Source organism: Ambystoma mexicanum, chromosome 4q (assembly GCF_040938575.1).
Source record: "Ambystoma mexicanum isolate Mex_15411 chromosome 4q, UKY_AmexF1_1, whole genome shotgun sequence".
Lineage (NCBI taxonomy): Eukaryota > Metazoa > Chordata > Amphibia > Caudata > Ambystomatidae > Ambystoma > Ambystoma mexicanum.
In genome coordinates this window covers 47,517,529-47,544,169 of record NC_090928.1, presented here as the reverse complement: position 1 = coordinate 47,544,169, position 26,641 = coordinate 47,517,529, and the positions used below count along the sequence as shown (strand labels likewise).

General features: G+C 42.9%; 1 protein-coding gene across 6 annotated transcripts in view; it reads left to right on the top strand.

The window, feature by feature from the left end:
* Positions 1 to 26,641, top strand: part of ERMARD (ER membrane associated RNA degradation) — a 1,617,289-nt gene that overhangs the window by 1,356,780 nt on the left and 233,868 nt on the right. For all 6 annotated transcript variants that reach the window (XM_069607434.1, XM_069607436.1, XM_069607435.1 and 3 more), the window contains one exon: positions 20,017 to 20,145. In XM_069607434.1, the coding sequence (XP_069463535.1) occupies positions 20,017 to 20,145 (129 nt within the window). The remainder of the gene's footprint in view (positions 1 to 20,016; positions 20,146 to 26,641) is intronic.

The window sequence follows — 26,641 nt, the reverse complement described above, 5'->3', positions numbered from 1 at the left end:
CATCCCCCGTCCCCAATATGGTCAGGTGCTTCACAGTGCATACGTGCAGACAGATTTACTCACCCACTATCCACATCTTTAGTCCTCTGTGCCTCTCCTTGTATACTGGAAGTGTGCTGCTCCGTAGGACCACAGAGTCGTGGGTGGAACCTGGATAGCGGGCACAGCAGTGGGTGATGATGAGGTTGGGGTCGCAGGTCACCTGCACACTGAGGGAGTGGTAGTTAGTACTTGCAATTTCGGTACACTGATTTGTGGGCCTGGGGGGCTACTAACTCAACATGGGTGCAGTGCAGGGCTCAAATCACATAAGGCAATTGGGCAACAGCATAGAACTGTGCCTTCATGGCATTGACCTGGGTTGGGGTGGTAGGCAGTAATTTAGTGTTGCACATGTCGCAGGAGGGCATCCAGCACCTGGGCAAGAACTGCACTGAATGTGCACTGTTCCATGCCGTGCATCATAACCACGGAGTGCTGGAAAGTGCCAGTACCCAGGAATTGTAATACTGACACTAGCTTAAGCAGTGACAGGCACAGCTGTACGGATGTTACACCTGCTCCCTATGTCATCCTGTATTGTATTGAGCAGCTCAGTAATGGTCTCCCTATTGAGGCATTACAGGGTCACCAACTGTGCCAGTGAGGGCCCACTGTGACCCCTGACCCTGGGCATGGGTGCACGTCTTGCGTTGTCTGTTCTCCTCCTCCTTCCCCCTTTCCCACTGTGCTCCCTGTACTGTGGCCTGTCCTGCATCTAAACTTCCAGGCGCAGCATGAGTAGCAGCCTTTCCCAGCTCACAGTGGATAATGGCAGCATGGTGTTGGGAACAGTGTTTGGGGTAGGGGTGTGTCTTATGTAGCCCCCTTGAGCCATTGGGAGCACCTGTGGCTTCATTTCTGACACCTGTGTCCGTTTACCTCCAGCTGGAGTTAATTGTTCTGTGTTTTCGGTGGTATTAACATTGGTTTTCGGCACTAATATGACACACATGGACTTGTGGTGCGACTGTGATTGCGCTTGGAGTTGACGGTGCTATACCGCCGGTTGTAATAGCGCTGGATGAATTTGCAGTCAGTGGTATTTATGCCGACTTGTGATCCGGCGGAGTGGTATTGGCAACGCTAATTCCATTCCGCCACTTTTAAGGGTTACTGCCGGAATTGTGTTAAGTCCCTAAATCTAAGGTGGTAAACCATAAGGCATAGTATACCAAAAGAAAGGATCTTTATGGTTCCTAAATGTCCTCCTTAATACCAAAGAAATAGTACAAGGAATGGCGGAAATGGTGTCTTATCTAAATAATTTTCCTCTAGCAAAGTTAAAACGTACAGCCCCTCTGTTATAATTACTAAGGGAATTAATTCTACCCTTAAAAATACTCAAGAAGTTTAAAAAAAAAACAGACTGTAGGGACTGAGACAAAGAAGAGGGGTAAAGAAGCATGTAGATTTAGTAGTCAGGCAATTAGGCCAAACACTCTTTGCAAAGGTCAGGCAATTGAAACGAATGGCTCACACCTGAAGCCCAATGCCAAACCTCTGAGGCATAAAAGACGGTGGCAGGAGAGGGGAGAAGGGAGTAGCTCGAGCAGGAGTTGAAGGCTGGCAGCAGTAGCTGTAATAGAAGAGCACAAGGCTGGCAATTCACGAGGTAGTGTGATCACAGAAAGGACGCCAGGGCGTGGGGACAGCAGAGTTCGCCTGCAAATTCTGAAAGGGTCCTGTAGTCTCAAACCCTGCGTTGCCATAGCCGCACTGAGGAAAATGCGCTGAGAGTGGAGCATTTCCCAGGTGCGCTCTGTGGCTGTGATTGCAGAGCCGTGACAGTGCTGAAGCCCGACGCAGAAGGCTAGCCGACGGACTGAGCAGTAAAGGAGACTCGCAATTGGTGTGACCGTACCGTAGACACCCATGCTGCAGAGGGGTGGGGGTCCCAAGAGAGCTCGAAGTAGAAGTAGCAGTTAAAGAAGTCGGGAAAGTAATCTCACAACCACAATGTTCCTGGAGCCGGTGTGTGAAGCTCGGGGTTCAGTTTCACTCAGCAAGCCTTGCCGGTAACTGTTACCAGCTCAGAAGTAACTTGCGTAAGTTCAAAAGAGAGTATAAATTGTTTGTTGTTGGGGAAATTCTCTGTAATAATGGGAATGTAGCATGCAAACTATTAGTGTGAGCAACAGTGTGAGCGTAAGAAGAAAAGCCTATTGTTTCATTTGTTGAACAATTAACTGTTGCTGGAGTGATCGCTTGTCTCTCATTAAAAAGGAATACCTGTTAAAAACCATTATGAAAAAACTAACTGTGACTTTCACAAATATAACAAGTGGATACAGCATCAAAGGAAGGTCGCGTGTGACCAATTGTATTTCCCTAATGGAGTCTGAACCCGTCTCTGTGACATTGAATAGAAATACAATCACTGGTATCTCTTTAAGGTTAAAGATCTATCTTAAAGAGTGGTCACATGTGCCAAAATCTGTTTTTGCTTTCAAGACTGAAACTTATAGTATTCGGAACATTTATTCTTTAAGTCCATACGCTGTTGTACTGACTAGAAGAACAAGCATTACCCAAGCAAAGAGGCCAAACCTTTCCATAGTGAAACCATTCCTATTAAGATCTATACACCTGATCTGCAAGGTTGTTAAAGGTCCAGTATCCTCTTATTCAAGTGCGGCATTTAATAAAAGATCTAATCTAGAGAAGAAAACAAGCAGTTGTTTGCCTCGCATTACTGACCCCTACCATAAAACTGTTTAGGGATTTAATTACCAATGGAACAACTGACATTGTAGGCAGTACACAGGGTGTCTGTATGATGGGCTACCTCGAAAGACTTAATTTCTTCATTAAATACAACCTCTAACACCTACAAACCTTTCTTTGCATCATTTTTCTTATTTACCTCATGCAACAACCTGAACAAGTTTTCAAACCTCCTTAGCACAACCTTAGACCATCTTTGCTGGAACTCTATATGTAAGCTTATTTATCTCTCCTTCGCAGGACAGATAATATCAAACTGCTGTGTCCTTGTCTGTAAAAATTAAATGTGTATCCACCAAAGGCACCAACACGAATACCACACATTTATCCTCTTGGTGAGACAATGTTAGAATGGATTTCTGAGGAGCTCTGCTCTGGTGAACAGATGTTCAGGAGGCCACCCTAGTTTAGTGAAACAGGGAACACTTCTGCAATGTTAACCAGGACAACTCAAGGTAGCTTGGAGAACAGTCAAGGCTGAGTCTCAGGAGAAGTGGGGTGATCTGAGGTCTTGGGTGAGCACACACAGTAGAATTTCTCTAAGACAGTAGTATATAAAAAATATACAATGTATTAGGCCCAGAATAAACACAGGTGAATAATGAAGAACACAGTAATACTACTACTGAAACACACACTAGGTAAAATATATGTACAGTCACTTTTCGGTCAATGCGTTAAAGTGCAGATTCCCACACAAAATTTAACACAATGGCAAACTCCAGATATGGATATCCCTAACTTAAGAAGGCCAGCCCTACGAAGATTGGAGCCTTGTGCTCAATGTTATGTTTGTGCATAAAAACGGTTGTCGATGCATAAAGCTCACAAGGGACAAACTTCAATGGGAAGGAAAAGTTAGAAGAGGACACTGTAGTGTGAGGAATTAGGTTCCTTGGGTCAGAGACGGATCTGCTATGGTAAACAAATCTGTCCTCAACTTTCAGACGACTATAGGAAGCAAGAGCCACCCAAGTCAAGACAAGCACCATAAGGGATCATTTGTGCCTGAAAACAGTATGGATGAACTAGGGGCCACAGGTAAGTGGTATGATTACTCACCGCCCTTAGCTCACTCCGGACTCAAATTTGGCAGGTTTGAAGAAGGTCGCCTGGGCTACGAAATCCCCTCCTTGGTTATGCTTCAAAGTGCACAGGACACGTGAAGAAAGAAGGGGGGAAAGTCGCCAGCAGCAATCGCCACTATCTACCCGTGTGAGGCGGAAACGCACACAGACGGCTACAAAGAAATGCCAGCCTAGCCATGACGTTATTGTAACTAGTCCATTACCTGAAGATATTCAAAATCTTCCTGACTATCTTAATTACTCTACTGCGTTTACTCCTAAACCTGGTAAAATCAAAAATCGGCGAATGCGTAAACGGGCTAACCGTAGGAGAAAGCATAAAGTTGCCAAGTCAGATTGAAACTATTGCAAAAACTGGTTACTCAATTGTTGCAACCGAAACCATGAGTTTGTACTATGTCATCATGGAACAATCGGGGACATAAGCATTTTATAAGTCCGGGCAGTTCTCTTAATTTTTATTACTTCTAACACTATATTTTTATTACAGGAAACGTGGTTGCTGCAGGATTTTTTTGTTGATACCCATGTGACATTTCAGCCACATGCTAGAAGAGGTGCCCTGGGTAGACCCTACGGTGGTTTGATTATAGGGATTTCTCATGATTTCCACGCTAGTGAGGTTGTGATGTCTCCCGTTAATGATAACGTACTGGCTGTGCAAGTTACTTCTAAAGATAATTAATGTGTTTGCAAACTACTCATAATTAATATTTATGACCCCTCCGAGTGGCGAATGCACTGACAATATACAGGACTCGATTGATATATTGCTGACCAACTGGGTGGCCGCCAATTTTGACAATATGGTTATATTGGGAGGCGAGATTAATGCCCAATGTGGATTTATGCATGGTGCTGGTCATATTCAAAACATTGCGAGTGTTAACAGGATGATGAAACCGCTGTGCAATATACGTGTCATAGACCGAGCTCCGAATCGGTAACTCCCACCTCTACTTAAAAAGGATACAAGCTGTAAGGTCAGTCCTTAATAAAGGATACGTGATGCGATGATTCCAACCAATATATTCTAGGTCCTGCCGCTGATGGACTGCCACGGAAGAGGAGAAGTGGTCAAGAATAGACCTTCCAATTAATAGCACCCTCTGCCTGATGACAAATTCACAGGCAGAGTGAGTGATTAATGGAAAGGGCAAGGAACACGAAACAATCACCAAGATGTAGGAAAATAGGAAAAGCTATGAGAATGTGTTCTATAATGACTCAATCTAAGATACCCCCTATGAACCACACTAACCTGTTGGCGTAGTTCAACAGCATCCGAATATAACTCCAGAGAATCCAATTGGAAACAACGTCTAGGAAGGGGTAGGTTAGTAGGGAAGCTAATCCCGAAAGGCACGAGGGCCGCACTAGTGCTGGGTTGGTGCACCCCTGGATAGCGTCCCGGAGTTATGTGCACTGCAGGTATCCAATAAAGTAATGTACAAAAGAAAAAAGAGTTCTAATCTTCATCTGGATGAAAGTACCATGTGAGTAAATAAGGAAGTTCCAATGCCCTTGCAGAATTAACCTTGATTCAGAACAGAAAAAGACAAGTATCACCCCTGTGTGTGGAATACAGAAGCAGTTTGACAAACTATAAGGTAAGGAGTAGAGTTCGGCTGACAATTAGGTAGCTAATGAATTGAGGTAAAGTTCCCTGTGTAACAGGTCACACGGCAATGTTCAGAAGCTGAGCGGGGAACACTTACTTGTTGTTTCCCATGCGAGAAGGAGAAAACGGGAGCAACGTTCCAGGAATAATCAGCGCTCTGGCACCGCCGGGAAGAACGTAATCCTCAGAGCGTCCTGCTGGAAGTGAAGCAGGAGGCAGGAATCCAGCAGAGTTCAATCCGACGGATGAATGAAAGACGTCGGATGGAGCTGGAACAGAAGAAAGAGACTCAGGGAGTTGGGGCTTCTTAACTAAGCCGGAACGGACAAACCATCAGAAGCAGGGATTGGATGCTGACGTACAACTAAGTACGTGCGGCAGAGTCACGTGACCGCAAGAAACAAGAACCGTGATCGCAAGAAGAATTACGTGACCTCTAGCAGCGAATCCACTGCTGATGCCGCTTACCAGGAAGTGCACTGAAGAGTCTCCAACGCGTGTAGAACGGTCTAGCAATTCTGTGCGCAATGCGTACATCCTTTGGTACAGTATGCACTGGAGAGGCACGGAGTCCCTGATGTAAAGGTACCGTAGGTGTGACAGTACGTGGTCGCCTTTGGAGATCTTATCTAACTGTATGTGGCTATTGGGCTCTTAATGGTCACCCTGCCAGTGACACACTGGGTAAATGCACCTGGACCAGTGGAAACACATCTGCTACCCTTGATTATTTTTGGGTAAATTCCAAAAAGCTTAATCATATTGTGGATTTTGTAGTACACAACCTCAAGGGGAGTGACCACTTTCCCATATGTGCCAATTTTCTTTTTGATGTTGAGAGCGGGCTCAACTGTGTTCTGACTAATATCAATGTCAATAACGGGGGTAACCGTCTTAAATGGAATGTTAGAAAATGTAAACAAATGTCTACTTGTGTAACGAAATTATGGCACGAGTTAACCACTATCAAGTCTGAATTTAATCCTGATGGTTATTGAGCAAGCCATTACAAATGTAGCAGTTGAGGTTTCCACTGTCCCTAGTTCTGTGGTAGTGATTCCTAGAAAAAATACCACCAGACCCTTTGATAGTGAACTCCAAGCTATGAAACGGAAATATAGAGGTGACCTACGCCACTTGAAGAACATGAAACTCCCTTCCATTATGTATATGGAACAAAAGAAGCGTTTGTTTAACAATTATAACAATTGGTGTAAACTTAGAAAACATACAAAACTAAATCGGAAATGGCAAACTATGTTTGGGATTCTTCAGAGGAACGAGGTTTCAAAACTCTGGAAGTTGCTTGGTACTGCCCGTAATCCACCCCCCAAATATTAGTTAACCCAGTGAGTGAGGAAAATTGGTCTACATATATAACTGTAAACATGTTTGCCGATGAATGTCACCTGACAGCAAAACACCATAAATCCATGTGGCCTCTTGTGTACTCCAAAACTAGTATTGTAGAAATAATTGGGAAGCTTAGTAGCTCTCGAGCACCTGGCCCTAAAGGGCTCTCTTCCCTGGTTGTGAAACATGACCCACACCTCTGGGCTCAAGTACTCTGTACTTTGTTTGCCAAGATTTGTCATCAGTGTAGTGTCCCTGACCCCTGGAAATCAGCAATTATAATTCCAGTGTACAAAACCGGTGTCAGAGATATGCCTGTTAAGTACTGCATGTTGTCCATTCTTGACACTACTAATCAAATCTTTTCAGCTATTGTACTTGGCCATCTCTTAAGCTGGGCCAAAGCCAACTCCATCTTGCATCCGCTACAATCTGGCTTTAGGGTTGGCACTAGTACTACCCACAATATACTTGACACGATTACATCTAGAGCCAAAATAACTGGTAATCCATCTGTCTATATAACGTTTATAGACTTTAAATCCGCTTTTGATATTCTGAAAGAACTTCATGCTGAAAATACTGTACAGGTTTGTTTGGATAATCATGGTCGACTTACCAAACCCATCAAAGTCAACAAAGGAGTTAAGCAAGGGTGCTTATTAGCTGCCTTTCTTTTTAATTTGTACTTATCCTTGTTGATAGGCCTCTTAAAAACTAAAGCGAACTGTCCAGCTAAATTTGGTAAAGAACGAATTACAGCAATACTCTACACTGACGACCTAGCAATTGTTGATCATACGATTTCGGGCATGAAGTCCATTCTTGAAGAATTGGGTCAATTTGCCACTGAACTTTCATTAAACATTAATCTCAAGAAAACCCAAATTATGCTTTTTTCATCCAAGCATGTTAGTCGACCTAAAATGGAAGTGTCTTGGGGTACAATTGAGTATACCAGCAGCTATAAATATTTGGGCATTATGTTTAGCAACATAGGTGGTTTCAACCAGTTAATCAGTAGTAAAACTCGGCATGCCAAACAGATAACGCTTCTCATTAAGAATTTTGTTAATCATCATGCTGGATACTCCTTGAAGGGAATTATTCTGTTGTATAAGCAATGGTTAACCCCTGTTGTAACTTAAGGTCTTCAAGCTATGTCCATGGTAAATTTATTTTAGTATGTTAGGGGCGAGCTTGGCCTTCAGTCTCTTAAATCAATTGTATTGCAACAGCTTGGTCTTCTGGTTCTAAAAGGTAAATGTAATCCTCAGAGTGACCTTCTGCGTTTGATTGGTTCAAGCATGATTAACCTGAAAACTTCTCACATCTCGAATAAGTTTGTCCACTTGTGGCACACTCTTCTCTGAACTTGGATGGGGTATTGAGCGGAGCTGCTGTGGTTTTTATGAATCCGTCAAATCCGCCTTTAAACATAAAGTACGCACTAACGACTGGGTGGCAAAATTTGATTGAATGCGTGAGCTGCATAACTACAAATATATTAAAGTATTACGCCCCCAGCTATATCTTTTGCGTTGTCCCGACCCTTTAATATGCACATTTCGATTACTCATGAGAACCAATCAACTACCTGTGCGTGCCACCTGTGGTACTCAATGGAAATTAGCCAAGGACCAACGCCACTGTCGGATATGCAATAACATGATGTTACTGAAACAGTGAGACACGTGTTGACAAACTCTATGATAATGAAGCCTATTTATGTTTTGTATTATGGCCGTTATGTGCATAACTGGGCTTTTATTTCATCTAACCATTTTTGGCAACAATGTATGAATTTTGTGTCTGAAGCTCTTTTAATAGCCTTGCACCGAGTATGGTCTGCAGCCAAAGTTCTTTTGGAAGAAAATGGTGGTCATTGAGTCGACAATTATATAATACCTGTTGCCCTTGTAATGGAACCTAATGAAATGATATACAGTACAGTCGTTTTTTGGGGGTTTGGTCTGGGTACAACTTCTTATGCCGGCGACCCCAATGTAACACTTGTGGTGTGGTGTCGCGTTGGTGTGGTGGTTCTAGGAGGGACCACTCCCCCCCCTCCTTGGTTAGTTGCAGAATCTCTGAACCACACCGTGGCTGCGCCACTGAAATCTCTTTAGCTCCAAAAATGATTTCCCTTTTTTCAATGTGATTGCAGTCAAAAGAAATGTATTGATTCATTGCCCTATTGGTTTACACATGTTTCGGCCTCTCAAGGGCCTTTGTCAAAACAAAAAAGTTTCTGGCAAGTTAAATCATATTAATGTTCTAAAGACACTCATTAACATTCCAAAATAAGAATAGTACATACATTGAAATGTAGATTATATTCACAATGAAATAGAAATGTGTGAAAGGGAGAGGAAAAATAAGGTTTGTAGTCACCAACCATTGATTATCAAACATGTACACACACATGACAATACAGGAGACAAAATATAATGAAACAATAAGAAAACAGAAAAGAAAAAAATATATATGTAAGTATATTTACACCTTGGTTCTCTTCAGCATAATAGTTTCTTACATTTAGTTTAATTTTAAATTATTCAAGCCTAATATGCTCCTTTATGTACCAAAACCTCCATCCTGTATAGTATGGTCAGAAAGTTATACCTCAAGTTTCAACATAATGATGCTAATATTCACACTATTCAGGAAGAATGACCCCTTAACACGCTGTATCTGGTACAGCTTATTTATGTACTTTTCCTCTTGTAATTTCACGATGTTATGAATAATAAAATCTGTTTACCAATTTGAGTTCTAATAAGTCCCGGGGTAATCCCTGTAAAAGTAAAAACATAGTACTCAAAAATCCGTAGTCTATAATAGTTGCAACTTAAAATAGTTTATGATTATAAAGAAAATTAGATTCAGCCTGCCGTCTCAAACTTATTAGTCCGTTCAGGTATTGTAAAAGTATTGGTTGGCAATAACAAATGTTATATTTAAATTTCCTGATTGAGTCAAACGTGTCTGTACAGATGATTAATCTGTTGCGGAGACGCGGATATGTAAAAACGAGAGTCAAAGTAGACCCGCGCGAGCCTCTGCACACTCCTAGTATTGTTTCAAGTGTGCGTTTGTAGAAACTCGTCGCGAACATAAATAAACGTCCCCAGGCCCCCTCTTACCTGTTCTCGGATACGAACATGTTTCCTCGAGTCGGCACTGCTGCTAATGAAAAGCATTGGCTATCGCGCCCTGCAATGTATATTTGTTTCCTTGACAAAATTCGTTGCCCTTCTTTCCTGTCTACATTATTTTTGCTTGGTGGCCATGTTTAAGCGGGGTAAAATGATAATTGAGCCGTATATTCAACCATTTGAAATCTCACATATTCCTGCTGAAAGGAGTAGTTAAAGACTTAATAATTACACATTAAGACTAGTGATTTTAAATATACTGGTACTTCGAGTTTAATTCGTGGCACATCATGTCTTAAAATTACTTCCTATTACACATTGGAGTTGAGAGGATTTACTTAACAGTTTCTCATTTAAACTGGTGACGACAATAATTTTTGTGTATAGTTTTAGTCCATATTCCTACTTTAAACTCCGGCCTTGTTTCTACATGCATTTGAGTTATGTCATATCATTCAAATGGGACACAATGGTTGTGTTGAATGGATTTATGAGTTTGTACCAGATATTGCATGCTTGTGTTGCCGAGTCACTCTGCCTAAGGTGCGTCAGTCTCATAGAGCTTGTTACCCTCTTCCCATTGGCTCACCCTTAGTGAAAAAGATATACATATAAAACGGGGAAATTCGAAGATGGCAGAAAATAGAAAAGAGATAACGATGACCACTGTAGTTCACATTACCAATTGCTGAGGTTCAATCCTGTATATTGTCCGGGTATTCTTCCCTGTTCGTTTTACCTGTACATTGGCACATTATACACGCACATAGAGATACTATACATGCATTAATACAAAATAACATAATTTGCATACTGCAGACTACATAGAGTACATATTAATAAGATGTTTAGTACTGATGCAACTAAACCCAGGTGTTTCCCTTCCACCCAGTATCACAGAAAATGAATCCTCTCGTTGTCCTGATTTAGACCAAATTCAATTGATCTGAATTTGCAACTAGTTCTTGCTTCCATCTGTCTCAGTTTTTTCTCCGGGTTTCCCCCTCTTCTGTCTAGTTTCACTTTCTGTAGACCAATACATTTTAAATTCTTTTTGTCGTCCATCTGGTGTTTGAGTTGCCAGTGTTGAGCCAGCGGCAGGGTTGGATACTGGCTCCCCACTGTTGCAAAATGTTCACGAATACGAATTATCACTTCTCTTATTGTTCTTCCACTGTATATTTGCTTGCCTACACATATTACGGCATATACTATGTATTTGGAGCGACAATTTATGTTTTCTTTTATCTCCATGTGAGTTCCTCTCGCATCCTTGAAACTCTTCGTTGCTTCGCGGGCATAAGGGCACATGGTACATGTCCCATATTTTCCAAAACCACATGCCCTCACTCCTAACCAAGTTCTAGTGGATTCTGTGTTCAATTCTGGCAGAAGTGAGGGACTCAGAGCCATCTTGACTGTTTTAGCTTTGCGAAATGTCATCCTGTGTTGTCCCCAATCTAGTTTGCAAGATGAGGGTCCAATTTTAAAAGGAGCCAATTTTTGTTAAGTACTTTCTTCAATTCAACATTCTCGTAACTATAGGTTGTTATGAAATTTATCAAATTCTGTTCCCTTTCGTTGGGATGCAATTTAGGTAGCAAAGTTTGTTCTCAAGACATTTTTGTTGCCTTCTGTCGGGCCAATTTAACACATGCTTTGGAATAACTCCTTTCTTGAAAACGTTCTTGCAGTAAGTCGCATTCCGCTTGGAAGTCTATGGAACGGTTATAATTGCATCTAGCTCTGATGAACTCTCCTGTTGGAATATTCCACTTTACTGGCCTATGGTGGCAGCTCTGCGCATGTAAGGTACAGTTGACCTATGTTTCCTGGCGGAAAGTCCTTGTAGACAATTTCTTTCCATCCACAAAGATTGTCAGATCCAAAAAGTTAATTTGAGTTGCACTCTCATGATCCACAAATTCAATTCCAAGTTAATTTTGGTTCATTCTATATTGAAATTCATTTAGCTCCTCACTTGTTCCATCCCAGATTAGTAGAACATCATCAATGAATCAAATCTATAATTTAACATTCTTTGTGTAAGCCTCATCAAGATATACTTGCTTGTCTTCGTACATCCCCATGAATAGGTTAGCTAGTGCTGCAGCATACTTTGTGCCCATAGCGATCCCTCTCCTTTGCCTGTTAAATTGGTTGTTGAACATAGAAATGTTATCTAGTGTGAATATCAACATTTCCTTAAGCATCTGAACATGTTGGTAATGTGATGCAGAGTCATCTTTAAACTCATATTCTATAGTTTTGATAGCTTCTGAGTGTTCAATGATGGTATACAGAGAGTGAACATCCCAGGTAGCCAATAAATACGATGTGTCCCAGACCCCTTTATTAATAATATTAATGGTATCTGTAGTATCTTTGATAAAAGCCTTTAATTTGGGCACCCGTGGTCGTAAAGCATTGTCAATGTATTCTGAGATCCTCTCCGTCAGCCAAAAAATACCACTGAGTATTGGACGTCCTTCTGGGATTTTATAAAAAAAGACTTATGCACCTTCGGAAGAAAGTACAAGGTGGGTATTATGGGAAATGTGTTGGTCAATGCCTTCCTTTCTTCATCAGAAATGATCCCCTTCCTGTGCCATTTGGTAATTGATTCCTCCATTCGAAGTATGATGTCATTTTTGTGGTTTGTGGGCAATTCCTCATAACATGAGGGTGTTAGTAGGTGGTTTAGTGCCATCTGAATATAGTCTTGTCTGTCCATTACAACAATATTTCCACCCTTATCTGCCTCTTTGATCACTATATCATTATCCTTTTGTAGTTCCCTTAGTGCTGATTTTTCCTTTCTGGTTAGATTGGAAGTGTTGCAGCTGGTGTTCATATTTTCATATAGTTCATAAATGTCTCTGGTAGTGGCTTTGTAGAAGACCTCTATCAAATTTTCTGCCGCAAATTGTGGTGTGGATCTTGATTTGGTCTTTAGTTCTTTGTCCAGAGGGCATGACTGTGTAATTCCTAATTCATACATAGTAGTGTGGATTTCATCAGTCTCAGGTTCTTGCAAAGTCTTGGGAAGATGGATATTCTCAATGTCTTCAATTGCGAAGTCACTTTTCTCACTTTTTTCTTCTATGCCTGGTCTTTTCTTTACTGCTATTGCAAAATATTTCTTTAATCTGAGCTTACTTACAAATTTAAATAGATCAATCTGTGTGTTAAGGTCTAAATGGTTGGTAGGTGCATAGGATAGTCCTTTATTTAGAACTGATAATTCATTATTTGTCATATTGCTACTTGATATATTCATTACAAGGTTTGTTACTTGCTTTTCCTGGCTGCTTCCCTGGCGGCCGCTCTCGTCAACCGCCGAAAAATCCTCTAGTGCACCGGGGTTGCCGGTGTCTACAACCCCCCCCTTCCTCTCCTCCTTGTATTTGAGTATTTTCTCACCTTGTGCATCCCGTAACTGAAAACGGACTTGTTTTTGATTTATATTCCTGGTTCCTTTCTTGTACTGCTTTATTTGGTTGAGAAATCCAGCACCTTCTTTATTTTCGTTCCTGGTTTTGTCTGTTTCCGGTTCTACACCATCTCCTAATTCTTCTTTGTCACCTGTTTCTTTGTCTGTTTCTGAATCCACCTCTGAGCTGGCAGGGGATGTGTTAGGTGTGCTGGATTTGGATCATATTTTAGCAACTTTATCAAATTTCTCTTCAAATGTGTAAACACGGTCCTCCTGATAGTCCCTTTCATCCCTGAAAAATGTGCGTAGTTTTCTTAATTTAATGTTGTCTTGGTACTCCTTTAAAATTTCATACATTTTTTGTATTTTTTTCCTTTGTTGTTTCTAATGCTGTGGTATCAGCAATTTCCTTGGTGATAGTATCAATCTGTTCAGTTGCACGTTTATGTTCCTTTTCTGTATGTTGCACCAAAATTCTTAGCATATTTTCAGAACTGGTATTAAGATCCAATTCCCAATCATTAGCCAAATCTTTGTCCTCCTCCTTTGAAAAGTCTGGAAATATAAGTATTCGAAGACCCCTTGGTATTTGTTGTTTACTCAGATAGTTCTTGAGTGATATTATTTCCCAATATTTATCTATTTCCTTGTGGGAAGCCCGTTCCAATTTGATAAATTTGTACCTCAAATCTTCGGTTCTTTTTTTATTAGTATTCGAGAAACCGTGCTCCATACTTCCTTTTGGTGAAAAAAGTTTATTAGCATCTTCTTTTTCCTCTCCCTTTCACACATTTTTATTTCATTGTGAATATAATCTATATTTCAATGTATGTACTATTCTCATTTTGGAATGTTTATGACTGTCTTTAGAACATTAATATGATTTAACTTGCCCAGAAACTTTTTTGTTTTGACAAAGGCCCTTGAGAGGCCGAAACACGTGTAAACCAATGGGGCAATGAATCAATACATTTATTTTGACTGCAATCACATTGAAAAAAGGGAAATCATTTTTGGAGCTAAAGAGATTTCGGTGGCGCAGCCACGGTGTAGTTCAGAGATTCTAATGAAATGATATATGACTGGTTGGTTGTTGATGTACGCTTTATAAGACCTGTATACCCATCACAATCTTACATTTTGTATTTCTTACTTTATTTTTCTTTTTATTAGTGAATTGTATATATATATATATATATATGAATTATTGTATTATGTACTAAGAGATATTATATATATATTTATTGTTACTTGTTTTGTTGGTAGTTGTATAAATTATGTGAACTAAATAACTAAATAAATAAATGTAATTAAAATTATACACACTCAATTTTTGTGATTCACTGTGGATCCCCATATTCTGGGCTCAGATCACCCTTTTCATAATGTTCACAGAATATTCGTTCTGGGGTGACTCACGGTTCACCCCGGATCCCTCTCAGCTGGGCTCAGATCCTTCCTCTTACACAATTAGGGCCTCATTACAACCCTGGCGTTGGACTATGGTGCTGTTAGCACCATGGTCCATGCCGGATTCCGCCATGGTGGATGGCGGATTTACCGCCCCATTCCAAGGTTGGCGGGGCGGTAAATCCCCATTCACCATGGCCCCCTCCCCATTCCCATTTTTGGCCCATAGAGCGCAATGGGAATGGGGAAGGCGCTAATTACGGCACCGTAAATTACAGTGCCGTAATTAGCACCAAGGTCCCTTAGCGGGTTGGACTTTAACGCCTGCAAAAAGCAGGCGTTAAAGTGTGAATCGGGCATTAAGGGTTTAACGGCGCCATTAACCCCTTAACGCCAGGGTTGAAATGAGGCCCTTAGTCTCCCTCAGCCGGGCTCAGACCGGTTTCAGTTCACATTAAACTATCGAAAACTTTTGAATGTGCACAGGGTTTAGCTTGAACCGTAGCTGGACCACTTCGATTTCCAATTTCCCTTTTCATAGTTGCCAACCCGTTGGATACCTAACGGAGACCTTCGAATGTGCACCCACGTGGCTCCGGAACACTCTGTCTATGGTATCTTTCTTGTCTTCCAAAAGTTCAGTCAACTATTTTCGTGTTGCTCGTTACATACTTTTAACACACAGTTCTTCATACAATGTTGCTGCTTACAACCTTGGTTCTAACACAGTCTAGTCTTGTGTCCGTCTACGCGACTCACTGGCTGTGCTGTCTTTACCGGTGCTGCTTTGTTGTTATTTATGGAAGCAGGAATGCCCCGGGTACCTCCGACACACAATGCAGGTCTTTTCAACTTTTGTCCCCTGTCTCAGATGTCTTATTTTCCAAGGTTCACAAAAGTAACGGTCTGAAAAGGTCACAGGCACTTCCCTCTCGCCATCGTTCTCCTTGTATAAAACAGCCATCTGGGAACCACTGTTTCCTTGTGTGCTTTGCCTTGCTCAGAGTGTGCTTTCGTGCTCTCTTTTATCCAGGTGGGGAAGTGTGATTGAAGTCAGGTAGGTGTAATGATCAGTAATTACCTGACATTGCCTGACCATTGTTTTGGGACAGGCTCTGGTGTTAGTCTGTTTTTGCTCACTGTGAGCTGTCCTTGAGAAAGTGTTTACGTCGGGGAAAGGGAGGGAGGGAGGGAGTTGAGTTCCTAAGTATCCTACTGATAGGATGGGGAAAAGGTATTACAAGGAAGGGGATACTGCGTCTCACCATACGACGTCCCACTCCCCGAAGACCCCTCATCCAGGTGATTCTCCCGCTCTGGTCCACCCTTAGGAACTGGATCCAAAAGCGGTGGCCATGTTTTGGCCACCTGGATGACAGATCCCTGGGGAGTAGCGGGTGAGACACCTTCTGGTTTCTCACAGGTTTGAGAAACTCCTACTATGCCCTATAACTAAGATGGGAGTATCTTAACCATCAAATAATAAACAACACAGTCCTAGTTGAGTCTGTCTAATCAAAATGGCGTATACTAACAAAAACCGAATGCCTAGTACAAAAAGTGTGAAAAGGAGAATAAGTATGCAAAGGAAAGTCAGTGTTCAAATATAAAGAATAAATGTGGCTGAGTCAGCTCTGCTCCCCATGTTTTACAGCACAGAGTAATGCGGTCCCTGTACGCAAGATGACGCACTCTGCACACAACGGCAGTTCAAGGCGGGGATCGAGGCCGGCCCAGCCTTCCACGTTAAGGTTTTACTTAACAATTTTCAAAACTCAGAACATCTTAAAGCAAAAGTTCACGTCGGTCTCCCACAGTCAAGCTCAGACCTTTCTCAGCAAAACAGAACACTTGCAGGGGTTCCCTACCCAATCTTATTACACCTTCTTTAGGGGTTCCCTTCGCCTAGCTTATTACACCTTCGGTCTCACTCAATCGGGCTCGGACCGTTTCATGATGCCGAAGACTTTCAAATGTGCGTGGCTTTTCCAACAGACCTCCACAGGATCACTTCGACTTTCCAGCTTTCAATTCACACTCCTATGTTATCTATTCCAGTGCTTCCTGGTCTGGGTAGTTCACTGTATTATGCACCAAAGTTAAACATTCACCTTTTTACTCTCCCCTTTTCTCTGGGTCAATTTCACTCACTTCGCTTTTATAGTTCATTCACTTTATCGCTACAAACTTTTCACCTTTCACAGAGACTTTCGAGTGGTCTACTTCCTTTCGCCTGACCACTCCATTACCCTGTATCGCTGACTTTACAGCTATCGTTATTTCAAGGTTCATTCACAGGTCTGCCTTTCTTTGCGTCTCATCCACACGTGTGCTGCCTTCAGTTATGCCGCCTTTGGTTTCTCACGAGGAGTTGAACTTTGTGATATTGATGAAAGAGCCAAAAAGACTTAAAGCTGGGAAGAATCCTGAGGGATTGTGTTGTTATGAAAACAGAGAGAGACTTGAGCTTGCCGAAGGTAACCCTGTTGTGTTTGAAAGTGAACTATTTGTAATCCTGTGGAAGGGACAGTCCATTTCCAACCAAGAGCTGGAAGAAGCTCTGAACATTTGTTTGAACACTTTTTTGTTTCATGCTGACATCCTACACAGTTGGAACAAATAGATGTGAGGGCAAGTATAGGTTTTGGACAGAGACATACATTTACTTTTGACTTCCTGACACAGAATATCCTTAGTTTTAGTGAGCTAGGGAAATCTCACCTTTGCATAGGGCAATATAGGCCTTAGCCAAACCTTTGTGATTTTAATATCCCAAAACCTTACTCTGTTTTCTGTTTCTACTTCCTGATGACTTCACAGAAAGCATAACCATATTCGCACCTTCCACCCACTGCTCTTCTTGTCATTCACCCTGCACCCAGCCTTGTCCTGAGTACCCCTCGGGCTGTCCTTCCTGTCCTCTGGTGTAGTTGTGCTATCTCAATCTTCCACCTACCTCTCTACTATTTCCTGGACAAGCATGGTCCTCTGGAACCACCCTGTCTTAGCTATACCAGAGGGTGGTCTACCATTCCCATCTCTACCTAGGATGGTTTGGCTCTATCTCACAAGCTAGCTGTTTAGTCCCTTGCTCTCTCTCTATGGTATTCCTTCTCTTCCTCCTGCCAGCAACACTTCCATTTCTTAATGTGCGCCTTCTCCCTACAATCCTTCCTTGCTTCCAAATCTCCTCTCCACACCGAGCCTCTCATCCTAGACCTGAACTCTCCTACTGCTCCACAAGACTTAGCTCCAATCCAGGCTCCTTCTCTTCTTTCTAAGATTTGTTCACTTTTTATTTGCTTTTCCCAGTCAATCTCTCATCCTTTTCCCAGATGTTACCGCCCATCTTCCTCTCCTCTTCAACACTACACTAACTCTCCCATCGCCTTCAAAGTACTTTTTTTCTCTGCTGCACAATTTTCCTCTCCTTCTCCTCCTAGACAATGAAATTTGCTCTCCTCTCCCAGGCGACACGCCTCTGTCTCTGATCCCAAATAATGCCTCTCTCTCTAACAAGATAGGACCTCCCTCCTGCTCCACATAATGGTCACTCCACAGGTTCCTTCTCAAAGATAACTACACCCTTCGTCCTTCATATTACACCACACTTCACCTTCTTTTCTGCATGCCAGTATCACATCCTTCCTGGTTGTTCTCCCCTTACACAAGTTCTCCAAGATCGAGATCTGCCGGGGCCTATTTCTCTCCGTCTGTCGGATCTCGCAACGCTTCACACTGAGTGGGTGGGCAGGCTGCCCTTTGACAGGCTGGTCTCTCTTCCCATTGGTTGATGCCTTTTGACATTGGGAGCAACTGGGATGGGTTTGGCTGTCCTGTGGTTTGGCCATGTGTCTGGGGCCATGTGATCAGCAAGGGGGCTGGACCGAGGTTATATCAAGGCCAGACGCCATTTTGGATTCTTGATTGTCTATATGTAGTGGTGTTCGCTTCCCCTCCTGAATACTCTGCTGAGGCTGCCTATTTTGACGATAGTCCCTCTGTACCATCAGCATGTCAATGAGGCATCAGAAAACCCTGTGGTAATTTTGGGGTAGTTTTTCTTTTTGTAAAAATCATTTTATAATATGGTCTTCATCAGAATAAGTTTAGTCTGAGCTGAAACCAGGAAAAAGACAATTGCCTTGTTTTAAATCTGCCCAATGTTGTATTTTTATTATTTATTATATGTTATCATATTATTATGTTCCATTATTGTAATTTGACTGTTTTATGGAATTCATTTCCAAAATAAACTTTATGAATTGAATGATAAACATGTGTACAATGCAGAGAACCTGCAGTATTGTATCTTCGGCAATGCTTACCGGAACGGAAGAACAGTGCCTGTTTATTTTGACCCTCATGAGAGAGACTGGTTTGTTTCTGTCTTTTTAATCTATTCATGATGTGCAACAATTTATTTGTGGGCACTGTGCGGGTCCCCCAAACCTGTAGCAATATTTCTATTTTGCTAAATTGCTGGAGGGATAAATCTATCCACACAGTTGTTCATATCGTCCGGTGGTTTCGAAGAGTTGGTGTCCATCATCATTGGTTTGGGTCTGATTGGAGTGGCTTTTAGGCTCCCTCTATATTCTGGTGATTGTTCCTCTCTACCCCCTACAGCCCATAGAGTGTTGGGGTCCCATTAAGGGTTCAATAGGGGTCCGAAAAGCTGTGCTGTGACTGTTGCCTGCAAAAGTTCAAGGGTCTTTGTCACAACCTTTTTCCCAGTACTACTGGAGGAGAACTTTTGTCAGAACATTGACGTCTCAGTTGTGGAGGATCTCCTGTGGCCGTGCGAAAAGAGTTCCAATTACAAACGTAGAAATTTGGATTATGGTCAGAAAGAGCCCAAGCCAAGAACCTTGTAAGAGATCTTTTCTTTTTCTCACTATTTTTATTTTGGACAGTTGGCCCTCCATTTCAGAGTTCCTTTGGATTTATGAGAAAATACATTTCTCATGGTGCACAGTACTATTTGGGGAGTCCCCCTTCTATAGTGTGTCACACACACAATAACCTTGTTTAAACCATTATCTCTTGTGTCAGCCTCTTTGTACTTTCCACATGACTGTTCTGTCACACTAGGGAGAGTAGATCATGCAAATTCATGAATGCATACCAAACCTTTAAAATGCTACACATTGTGCCTTACCTTTATATAATTTTATTTTTAAGGTTGGATGAAAATACAGGACTACCTATTTACTATCCTGAAATTGCAGGCATTCTATCTCTAATCCAACGCCGAATGCCTTCTGACTGCTGTACCACAGTTCATACAGAGGATTGCCTTCTCACTGAAATGTATGTATACATGTGCAGTTATAAGTTTACTTTGAATATGTGGAAGAAAATAAACATTTTCTCATCTCTTACTCCTAAAAGTGGTTGCTGCTACAATTGTAAATTATTTGAAAGCTGTGTTTTAAGTACATAACAAGCATAAGTCTTCAAGGCGCATTGTGATTGACTGCATTAGAATAGGTGGCCCTGCATTAGAATAGGTTTGTCTTCCAGAGTCTGCAGGAGGAGTTATGATTTACTGTACATCTAAATGCTGGGTGTTGAGCATGCTGAGGTTTGTGTCACATTGCAACAAATAGTCACTATAGTGCACTAGTTTGGTATGTGAATCTCGTAGGCAATTCCAAAGCAAACTAAGAGTGTGTAACTAATACCCGCAGATATTTTTGGTGCAATGCCGGGTGAGGCACTTTTCCTTCTCACCTCATTTCTATACATTAATGATAACATTGCAGGTCTATATTGTTTTCATTGGCCCTGTTTTTTAAATGCAATACGTTTATTGGTGTGAGAGCTTTTGTAAAGGCTGAAATCCATCAATTGAGCATAGGCTACATATGCAACTAAAGCTACCATTGTTATTTCCTTGCCATTTCTCTCTGTATTTGTAAGTTTTGTGGGAGATGGGAGACAGCACAGTAATACATATAGGCATAAATGGATGTCATGAATTATAGACAAAAGAACACGATGAATAAGCAAACACACACAGGATTATTGTACACTGCCTGAACATATTGGCTGGCTGCGCCCAAGTCCGTGCCCAAGCCTAAAGCAGAGCTAGGTATTTCTATAGCTTGGGTTTATGCGTACCATGGTAAGCTTCTTGTGTGTACACTATTATGGAAAGCCAGGTAGCCACTGTAAGGAGGGCATGATATCAAAGTAAGACAGACACAAGTGATCACAGTTTAAGGGTGTTTATTAAACTGTAAAATGGGTGAGGAAAACCCCTAATCTAAACCTGTGTCTAAGATGGGAGCAAGCTACAACCATCAAATAATAATAATACAGTTCTAGTATAGTCTAGTCAAATAAAAAGGGCCTATACTAAAAAAAAACGATTGCCAGTCCTTACTGCTATGCTACAAAATACTGTGGGATGATATTCACAACAAAAGAAAGAAGAGTTCATAAAATGATAAGTCAGGATGTTATAGGCGGGGTCTCCCTTCACCACGTTTTTTATCACGGGACAAGGTGGGACTCCTGAGCAAAGCACAATCCTGGGCTTCTCTGGCACAAGCTTACAGTTCCCTTTCTGTATATCAGGGCCTTCTGTGCCCAGGTCTCTTCCTATGCAAAGTCTCTTGCATCAGAGGGCCTGATATGCCAAAACAACAAAACAAAAGTTCCTTCTGTTAATCTTCACGTTTGGTGATTAACTTTCACCCGGGCTCCAATCCTTCTCTCAATTGTCAGCCTCCCTCAATCAGGCTCAGACCAACCACGGGTTCATACTTGTCGTCACAATGTAGTTCACTTAGCTTCTTCACAGAGTGGGATTAATTTCCCTTTGCTTTTCTCTTGACGCCCCTAAGTCCCCTCAGTCAGGTTCACTACCGCCTTTCAATCACAACCTCCTCGTTTGTAATATTCAAACGTCTCAATGTCCTTTTACACAGCCTCACAATATTTTAAGTTGGGACTTTCGATTGTAGAAGAGTTCTGGCTTAACCCTTGCATGACCACCTTGACACTTCATGTCGGCCTTCCCTATGGCCTCTTGATATTTGTAGTTTTTCAATATTTTTCACAGTTAACATACTCTTTGTTCAGGAGAGGGGTACCAAATAGAGACCTTTGGATGAGCCCTCATGTGGCGTGGGATCACTCTATCTCTGCTACCAAGTTTGTTCACAACAAAAGACCGCTGTCTGTTAATCTTCTTAATGTTGCCACTGCAACCTTGAGCCTAACACAGTCCGGTCCCCTATCAGTATGTTCAGCACAGCCGGTGAGTCAGAACTCGTTGGTGTTTCTTTTTCCGCTGGAGTCAAGGACAGTACCACAATGGCAACCACGTCTCCCCTCCATGGCTATCAGTGCGGGAGGGTTCCATGTACCATTGACATCCGTCACACCATCCGCCAGCTGCGACTCCCGGTTTTGTTTCTTTTGTTGGAGGCTTCGTGGGCCTGGGTTTAAAAGGGCAAGGGTAACTCCCTCCTTGACAACGTCCTTTCAGGTCTCGCCACCTTTCTCCTCCATTTGAACTGGCGTCCTGGAACAGCTGCTTCCTCGTGCATTCGGCCTTGCTCAGAGTGTGCTCTTGTGCTCCTCTTTTTATCCCTATGGGAAAGGGAAAGGGTCTTCAGGTGTGTGTAGTTGCCTGATTCTGCCTGACCCATGTGTTGGGACATGTCAGATAAACGGCTCTGGCCTTAGTTCGTTGTCGCTCACGGTGTGAGATAGTGTTTGTGTTGGAAAAGGGGGGGCTAGAATTTCTAAATATCATAAATGGCAGGACGGGGAAAAGGTGTGATAAGGAAGGGGATACTGCGTCTCACCCTTCGATGTCCCAATTCCACTCCCCGAAACTCCTCATCCAGGTGATCCTCCTGCACTGGTCTACACCCAGGAACTGGATCCAATAGCAATGACTGTGTCCTGGCCACCTGGATGACAGATCCCCGGGGACTAGTGAGTAAGACACCTTCAGGTTTCTCACACCATGTAGGAAGAGTATGTCCCTTTGGCCAGGGCTGCAATCTTCTTTGATGCCAACCTCTCCCATAGCTTCCTCCATCACATGCCAAGCACTGCCTCCTCTCCATTCTTCCAGTGCCGGACTAAGACGTTTTGGCCGCAAGGAAAAGTTTAGTAAGCAACCTGGCTTTGTGACCCGTCGGAGGATAAAGCCCATCCCCACAGTCCCCCAATAAGACAATTAACGGGTCCAGAGGTAAGTCAATAGCCAACAGAGTTCTGATGTGCGAAAGAACCTTCTTCCAGTAGGATTGGGCTTTGGGGTATTGCCACCACATGTGTAAATAGGTTCCACTTTCCTGGCAGCCCCTCCAACAATTCTCAGGGTACGAGGGAGCCATGCGATAGTCTGTCTGATGCATAATACCATCGGTAACAAAGCTTGAGCTGTCACTCTTTATCTGTGGTACACCTAGAAGTCCTGTGGTTTTGTTCCCAGATGCTGCACCACAAGTCCTCTCCACTCTCCCTCCCCAGGTCTCTCTCCCATCCCACCATGTAGGGTAAACGTTATTGTGGGTCAAAGCGATCTAGCAGATTGTAAAGTCCTGAGACTCTGCCCTTGGATCTACCTGCCAAGTATGTGAGTGCTAAAGCATTCAGGGCTCTGATGCCTCTGTGCCGAACCATCGGGTGAGACCCCCAGTGTTGCACCTGAATGTACTGAAACCATTGCCCCTCCTGCAGTGCAAACACCTGTTTGCACTCCTTGAAAGTGAGCAGGCACTCACCGTTGGAAAGTTGTCAGAGTTCCCTCAGGCACCCCGCTGTCCAAGCTGCAAATACTGCTGCGTGTTTACCCGTGCTTAACTCAGGCTTGTTGATCACGGGTGATAATGGGCCTAATCCCGTGGGAGTGCTGTAAACAATAAAATTACAATGCTGCAGGTTTGGATTTCCCCTGTCTGGAAATAATAAATCAGTTATTACAGACTCCAACACAGAGATTCACACAGGTTTGCCCTGCGGCAAAACCACATTTATTATACACTTAAGTGGTACAGAAAACCCACGATAGCAGAAAGCCATTGCAGTCTCTGACAAAAGACAATACAAAATGGTCAAGTATATATAGGTACATTTCCAGACATTACTTGCGCAAAGCTCTAGACATCCCATGGTCGATTCATCATCTCCTCATGCTAACTCTGCACAATTATTGTACGTGTCAAGACATTTATGTATTAATGTGCGCTCGTGTCAGCAGACAAATCATAGGATCATGACAGTGACTGAATCTAAAATAGCACCAGCGTACTTCTGTGGGAAAGTTTAAGTTCAAACATTGAACCCACAAGCAGCTTTCATTTGCAAAAAGGGAAGTTCATGTCAGCTGCTTTATTTATACATCGCTTTTGCAATTTTCAGTTACCGTAAGAAAACATTTTGATCAAAGTCAGCAGAACCACATCACATGTGTTATGATTGAATGTACAGACTGAACACGTACAAAAGCTGTATAAAGTTTATGCCATGAACATTACTCATTTAGCTAAAACAAGCAGGTTTTATGCATCGTGTGCGGAATATGTATTTTGCAGTGAGGCCTATCCATTCAACTTTCATAAATGGCCTTTAGCAGTTTACATTATAATAGCAGGTTACATTGCAATGGCTCTTGGCATGGCAGGTTATATTATATGACTTTGGTAGGTATCATTGTATGAACTAATTGACAGAGAAAATCTATTTTCCACAGTGCCCCATCATTTGGTAGCTAAGTTCCAACACCTGAGTGTATGAATTGTCGATGACAGGAGTGCAGGTTTGATCCCAACCCTGGTAAGGAATGCCCTGGTTATCCAGGTGATATCCAGGTGATTACACGCCTGAGGCGTTAGAGGATCCATCAAGAGAGCGAATATGTGGCATCCTTGCCTCGTGCCTCGCATATCTTTACTAAAGGAGTGGCCCTGCAGTTCACCAGAATCTGGGTTGTCAGGGCTGAATAGATGGCCATAGACCAATTGGTGAAGTTTTGAAGGACAGCCACAAGGTAGGACCAGTCCAGCTGGTCGAAAGCCTTGTGGGCATGGGGAGGAGCCAGGAGACCGTCTTTCGTTTGCGTTCTGCCTGCTATCTCAACCAAGTTGAGAGCCTTCCGGATATTATACTGAGTGGATCGACGAGTGATAAAGCCGGTTTGGTCCAGTGGATCAATGTTGGCAAGACCGGCATCAGCCTCATATCGAGGACTTTGGAATTTAATTTGGCATCTAGATTGATGAGGGAGATGGGACAGTATGAGTCAAGCAGGTGGGGATCATTGTGTGGTTTCAGGAGCAGGATGGTGGAAGTTTCAAGCATCAAGGGTGTGAGTGTACCAGCTTCAGGGAAAGAATAAAGAGTCGGGTCAGGTGTGTAGAGAGAATCTCACAGTAGGCCTTATAAAAGTCAGTGGTGAGCCCATCCGGCCCAGAGGCTGTAGTTTTCAGGGATTTGATGGCCGTTGTGACTTCTGCGACTGATATAGGCTGTTCCAATTGTGTGACCATAGAGGGAGCAAGGGTGGGGCAAGTGACAGGCTCTAAGTAGGGCTGCAAGGTGTCTGTGCTCGGCGGGGATGCCAGTGCTGCCCTCATGTGAAAAGTGTGTACCCAGTGTAATTTATCCCCTTCGCGAGGCGAGGCCCCCCCTTCGTCATCCACCAAAGCTATCGGGTCCCTGAGGATTGGGCCATAGAGCTACTGATAGGGAGAGTGAAACAGGCGCATGATCCGGTATGGAGACTACATGGTTAGTACTCTCCGGAATACAAGGTGCCAAGGAAGTTGAGACCAGCAACATGTCAAAACGAGAGTAATCCAGGTTCACATGTGATTGTAGTCCCTGGCCGTAGAATTCCATAGCCACCAAATGTCTATCAGCCGCAGTTCATGCAGAAGGCGCATGAGTGCCGGAGAATTTCTAAAGTCCACCCTGGACACTGTGAGGGTTTTATCTGTGTCCGGATCTGTGGCCACATTGAGATCCCCTCCTATAAGACTAGTAGTTTGCTCAAGAGGCACTCCAAGAACAAGTCCTGTCTATCATTGGGGGAATAAACAACCACAAACGTGAATGTATTGCCTAGTAGGGTGCCCTTGACCCCCATAAAGCTCCCATTAGGGTCACGCAGGGTCCCAGTTCAGATTAAGGAAGAAGTGGCTTTGTTGAATAGTATAGCTACCCCTCTACGCTTCGCTCCGCTAGTCGCAAAGTACCCAGGTGAGAAGTAGACATACAAAAGTCTCCCTTCATCTGCTTTCAAAAGATGAGTCTCCTGTAGGAAGACCATTGAAGGCAAAAGATCACCCAGGTTTACCATTACTTATTTGCGCTTGATGGGTGAGTTTAGGCCTTGTACGTGCCTAGTAAGCATGGACAGCGTACTATCCCATGTATCTAAAGCTGTGTTAGCCATCAGACTCTTTTGGCAAGCCTTGCATCCGACCATCCGTTACACCAGTATCCCAAGGAATTCCGCCCCATGCTATCTGTCCACCATCCCAATGTGTGTCCCAAACCATTTGCCTGATTACCCCCACCCAACAGAAACCAACTCTCCCCAACAAACATTATCAACAACCAATTGCAGCTGATGAATGACCAATGAATTTGCCAGGGGGAACCTGTAACAGGGAGAAGCCTGCTAACTGAGCATTGAACATTAACCACGACCGCCTCCTCCTACTAAAAGTGAACAACCCCATTTAAAAGGGGGTGGCATAGTAATCTCTAAACATGAGCCTTGGCCAACCAGAGTAACCAGCAGCATTTCAGACGCCCGATATCAGTCTGCGTTACT